We start from the raw sequence: 4,851 nt of genomic DNA on the forward strand, positions 1-4,851 counted from the left end.
TCTGCCGCTGACACAATTGCCTCGTGTGCTGCTACCAAAATTTTCACTAGGACCTGAGGACTGCTTCCGAGTCCACAGACGTCCTGAGATCAATGTTTTCTTGATATAAAATAACAACAGAGGATTAAGTAGTGGATCTCATGTACGTCAGCTGCAACTGACCGAAAGGGGTATCTAGACTGTACCGCTGCACTGGGCACTGAGCCCGGACATTGGTTCTGTAAACAAGATTCGCTGCCGTCTCTCGTGACTCGAGGAATTTTTGGGATACTAATACATAATCCGAAAACTGGACCTTGTTTCCACCCATCGACAAGTTGTCGAGTCGTACGGAATGTTGTCGAGGAAGCAATTCACGCTGTATACGCACAAGGTCAGTGCCCACATCCCCCACTATGTATCTGTAATCGCCATAGCTCGCCTTCGATAGACAGGGGTCAATGGATGGAAGGTTGCTTTGCTACTCGAAGAGCTTGGTCTCTACGGAAAGACTGAGCTCAAATATCTCGAAGTCGATGATAACAAGAATGAAGTCAAAGCGTCCCCTCATATCGACTTGAACCCGAACGGACGTATTCCTACTTTGGTTGATCACTCGTGAGCAATCCATGCAATGGCTTTGGATGAGACATTGTAAAGCTGGGAGGCAACAGGAACAACGATTTTGTGATCTGGGAATCCTGCGCGATCCTCCTCTATCTTGTAGAGAAGTATGATAAAGGGGGTGGATTCACCGTGTCCGACCACAACGAGAAGGTATGCAGGCCTCGGCCTGGTTCAGCTTGCAGTCTGACGTTGAGCGCTCGATGCAGTATAAGCAGCTGCAGTGGTTATTCTTCCAGGCATCTGGTCAGGGGCCTTATTTTGGACAGGTGGGATATACTCCCTCTTGATTGTAGAGACGAGCCGACCGTGCCAGTAGATCTCGCATTTCCTTTTCGCCCATCCTGTTATGTGAGTCTCAACTGGCCATTCTCAAGTCGGGAATTCAATTCAGCGATGCTAATACCGGACCTATTACAGAGTGCCCACAGCCGTGCAGCGTTACCAGGATGAGATCAAACGGGTCATTGGCGTTTTGGAGTGCGTCATGAGCGAGCAGGAGTGGCTTGTAGCCGGAAAGTTTACCATCGTCGACATTGTGTGCCCCACAGCCTTCTTGACTCTGATAACGAGAACGCTGACTACATTATCTGAAAGGCGTTATTTCCGTGGCATGACGCGGCAATACAATACTACCTCCCGCCAGGGACTTACGACCTCGCGAAAGAGGCGCCGCATGTGAACGCTTGGTACAAGATGATGCTAGAACGTCCCTCCGTCAAGAGAGGGTGGGGACAGCGCGATGTATTTCTGCAGGAATCTCCGTTCAAGGAGGGACTTGCAGCCGCTCACCAGAGGGTAGCAGAAGCTGCGCATGAGAAGTAGTAGGAGCCACAAGCGTCTGCTTCAGTAGCGTTCGCGGTGCTCGCCATATTCAATCATGACTGACTACTAGTAAAACGGCGGAAATGACATAGTAGAGTCCCCTATGACCAAATTATCTGTCTGCACTACAACATTCGTGGTAGAGATTTTAGTGGGATAGCCCTGGCTGACTGCTAGCATATATTTGCATGGTTAATCATATGGACGGGGACATTGCCAGCTCCACGGGTTGTGTTGTCTAAGACTCTGCCCATTGATCAGAACATTGTCGTACTTATTGCCCAGTGCATCGGTACCACAACCTAACCTTGCTTCTGACTCTGACGATGTTGATAAAAAGAGTTAACGTCGGTAAGATACAGTTGGCGACCGCCGTCACCTCTTATTCCAATCATAGCTGTCATCCGAGAAGCACTTCACGCTATACACGTTCAAGGTAAGAGATGACTCCTTCGCATGGACACATATCGACCCGAAGGCTGTCATAGACAGGCGTCAACGGATGGAAAGTTACCTTGCTACCAGGAGCTCGGGCTCTACGACCAGACCGAGTTGAAGTTCCTTGAAGTCAACGCCGAGAGGAAGCAGTCTCCTCACATTGACTTAATCCCAATGGCCGTATACACACGTTAGTCGATCATCTGTAAGTCATGCACCCACTGGCCTTTATAGAAGGTCAAACCGGGATGACCGGTCAATATAAATAATGACTTTGTGATCTGGGAGTTGAACGCGACTCTGCTGCATCTGATAGAGAAATACGATAAGAGTGGGAAGTCACGTTAAGTGACGTCTGTTATAATATTATAGACCAAACCCGTTCCTCTGATGCCCGGAGCGGTCTCCTAGTATCGGCATTCACAGTGGCTGTTTTTCCAAGCTTCCGGTCAGGGGCCCTACTTCGGACTAGTGAGTCTACATATGATATATGTAATATAGAAGGCAAAGCTGACCACGGCACTAGGTCTCTCGTTTCTCTTCGTGCACCGTGTCATGTGAGTATCGAGGCATTGAAGGACATGGCTACGATGTTGATACTGCGATGCCTCAGGGTCCCCACCGTGGTGAAACACTACCAAGATGAAATCAAGTGCCTCATGGGTGTTCTCGAGTCTGCTATGAGCAAGCAGGAATCGCTCGTAGAAGGAAAGTTCGATATCGTGGACATCGTGAGCTTACATTCTCCCGTCACTACCTTTATCCAGAGGATTGATGAGGCCACTCGAGGCATGTTCGGATGGAATGGAATAGCCGCATGTCATTACCTCCCAGAAGGATCGTACGACAGTGCGAAGGAAGCGTCACATGCTGGAGCGACCTGCCGTCAGGAAAGTATGGGAAGAAGGGAGACGTCGGGTACAAGAATCTGGATTTTGCAAGTAGTTGCTGCTGCTCACCAGAGAATAGCGGATACGGCCACTCAGCAGGAGTAGGTGGGGAGGACTATGGGCAACATTGTATTAGTTGCTGAATGGCTTCCTACTCGGAAAATGACTTCGCACCTACATAGTTGCTTAGGTTCACAGATATCATTTCTGCTAATCCGATGTAAAGCGCCTTCGCTCGCAATGACAGAGCACCTGCAGTTTCCCAGAGCAGCTAACCTGGTTGACAAGCACGCTCATGTTTGGAAAGCCCTCTTTCAAGTGATAACTTGAGTGCGGGAGCTGGGCCTGTCCGGCGTATGACAACACGGTTCCTATGGGAGGTCCTGGCCCCCCGTCGGGATGAAGTGGCAGATGAGGCCGGAAGGATGTTCCCGGGTCCGCAGAACGTGATCTTCCAAGAGAATCTGTTCAGTCGAACAGGCGAGAATACCGCGAGTGACAGGGCTTACAGGAATCTGGTAAGCTTTGCTAAGTGTGTCCGTTTCGGAAACAACCAAAGAAAACTCACCATTGTGGACGGGATAAGTCTCCCAGACGGGGATGTCGAGCGCGTGCGACAGACCATGGCTAGCCTCGGATGGGGCGGGCACAATTTTGAAAGTGAGGAGAAACAAGGACAAGCAGTGTGTCGAGAGCACGGGATGTTAGTCGAAGAGTGTGGCGTTCTCTCGGGGTCGTGCGAGCCATATAGCGCTCTCGCATTCTGTCATATATCTACTCGACTTTACCTCTCATCTTCCTCGTGTAGAACTTCTCTTCATTACTGGTATCTGCTACATCCGCGGTATTATACGCTTCTGCCACTCAGCAGATTAATTGACGATCTCCAATGCTGTCAGTCGAAGTGATATGGGGCATAAGTAAATTAAAACACTGCAATAATGGGAAAACCAAAGGAGGAACAAAGATGATTTCCGCTGGCCCTACGAGTTGCCATTTATGGCACTTACATTGCCGAATCAGTCAATAGTTTCTCCTTCATGTCAAGGAAGACACGTCGCTGATCTTTCTATCCATATCTTCCTGGGGGTATATAAGATGGACGTGCTAAGCTACTCTTCGTGTTTCCTCTTCCTCCTTCCCCCCATCATAATAAGCCTTACTTATGCTCTCGTTGCCGTAAAGCTGCTGTTTGCTCTCCTAGTCTTCGTCTTCCAGGTATGTTCAAGAATCAAAGGAAGCCCTACCAAAAGATGAATATGAGCGATATGTGTCCCCTTACACAAGTCGAATATACTCGATTGCCGGCACAATGCTGACCTACGTATACTTTGATCCTGTAGGATACAGAAGGGCTTTCGGGGTCCTACCAGCGCCGCACGCTGTGCCGGTTTCCTCTGTTACGGCCCATCCGTGCTGAGTCTAGTCTTCTCGATACCCCTTCAGCTTTCTGCAAGTTCAGACGCCATCGTGCCTGTGACTGCGGCAACTCCGATATGGTGCGCGAACTGTCAGTTGTGTTTGACAGCCGCCCCGACTGTGATGTCATTCCCATCGTCCCATATTAAAGCAGCCTCGAAGGAGGTCAGTACCCAAGTTCTCGTCTTTTTCTCTGTTATAGCCATCGAACTCGATGCCAGACTTGTCCGACCAGTCGTACGTGGCTCCGCCGAGCCACCCGGCTGTCCAGGCGATCTCTCAGCCAGCGGCGAACGGAAGCACCCAAGTCAACGGGAACGCTCAAGGCAACGGCAATGCTCGTATTCTACGTGAAGACCCTCACGGGACAACCGTCATAAAGGTCGACAAGGTCGACACGCACCCGAGAGACCATGCGAAGGAGCCCTCGACGTCCGACAAACCTCTGCCGCCCCAACCCCCCCAGAAGCCGACAGAAACTACCGACCAGCCTTCCACCGTCCCAACGCAGCCCTCGTCCCAGTCCAATGAGCCGACGGTGATTGATACGACGCAGCCCCCGCCATATTCGGCTGCTGCAGAAGGAGTGCAATCGTCGAGGCCGGACGACGCATTTCCACCGGAGAATCCGCGTGCGCGAAAGGTGCTGAACGGGAAAGTGGTGGGCGAGGAGAAG

At 50.7% G+C, this 4,851-nt stretch overlaps 3 protein-coding genes across 3 annotated transcripts; all 3 read left to right on the forward strand.

Moving 5' to 3' along the window:
* Nucleotides 1-334: 334 nt before the first annotated feature.
* On the forward strand, nucleotides 335-1,428 carry GLOTRDRAFT_50916 (glutathione S-transferase; the record flags this gene model as incomplete). The annotated part of the gene is made up of 7 exons (XM_007873158.1): nucleotides 335-373; nucleotides 431-597; nucleotides 654-756; nucleotides 813-872; nucleotides 923-954; nucleotides 1,024-1,141; nucleotides 1,201-1,428. 7 exons carry the CDS (start codon nucleotides 335-337, stop codon nucleotides 1,426-1,428), a joined length of 747 nt encoding a protein of 248 aa, XP_007871349.1.
* Nucleotides 1,429-1,884: 456 nt separating this feature from the next.
* Nucleotides 1,885-2,861, forward strand: GLOTRDRAFT_134170 (uncharacterized protein; the record flags this gene model as incomplete). Its single annotated transcript, XM_007873159.1, has 3 exons — nucleotides 1,885-2,056; nucleotides 2,393-2,423; nucleotides 2,480-2,861. The coding sequence occupies 3 exons, from the start codon at nucleotides 1,885-1,887 to the stop codon at nucleotides 2,859-2,861; spliced, it is 585 nt and encodes a 194-aa protein (XP_007871350.1).
* A 1,528-nt stretch (nucleotides 2,862-4,389) lies between these two features.
* On the forward strand, nucleotides 4,390-4,836 carry GLOTRDRAFT_134171 (uncharacterized protein; the record flags this gene model as incomplete). Its single annotated transcript, XM_007873160.1, has 1 exon — nucleotides 4,390-4,836. A coding segment is annotated over one exon (447 nt), but the record flags the coding sequence as incomplete, so codon positions are not given.
* Between the last annotated feature and the right edge of the window lie 15 nt (nucleotides 4,837-4,851).

Source organism: Gloeophyllum trabeum (genome assembly GCF_000344685.1).
Source record: "Gloeophyllum trabeum ATCC 11539 unplaced genomic scaffold GLOTRscaffold_00034, whole genome shotgun sequence".
In the NCBI taxonomy this organism is placed as follows: domain Eukaryota; kingdom Fungi; phylum Basidiomycota; class Agaricomycetes; order Gloeophyllales; family Gloeophyllaceae; genus Gloeophyllum; species Gloeophyllum trabeum.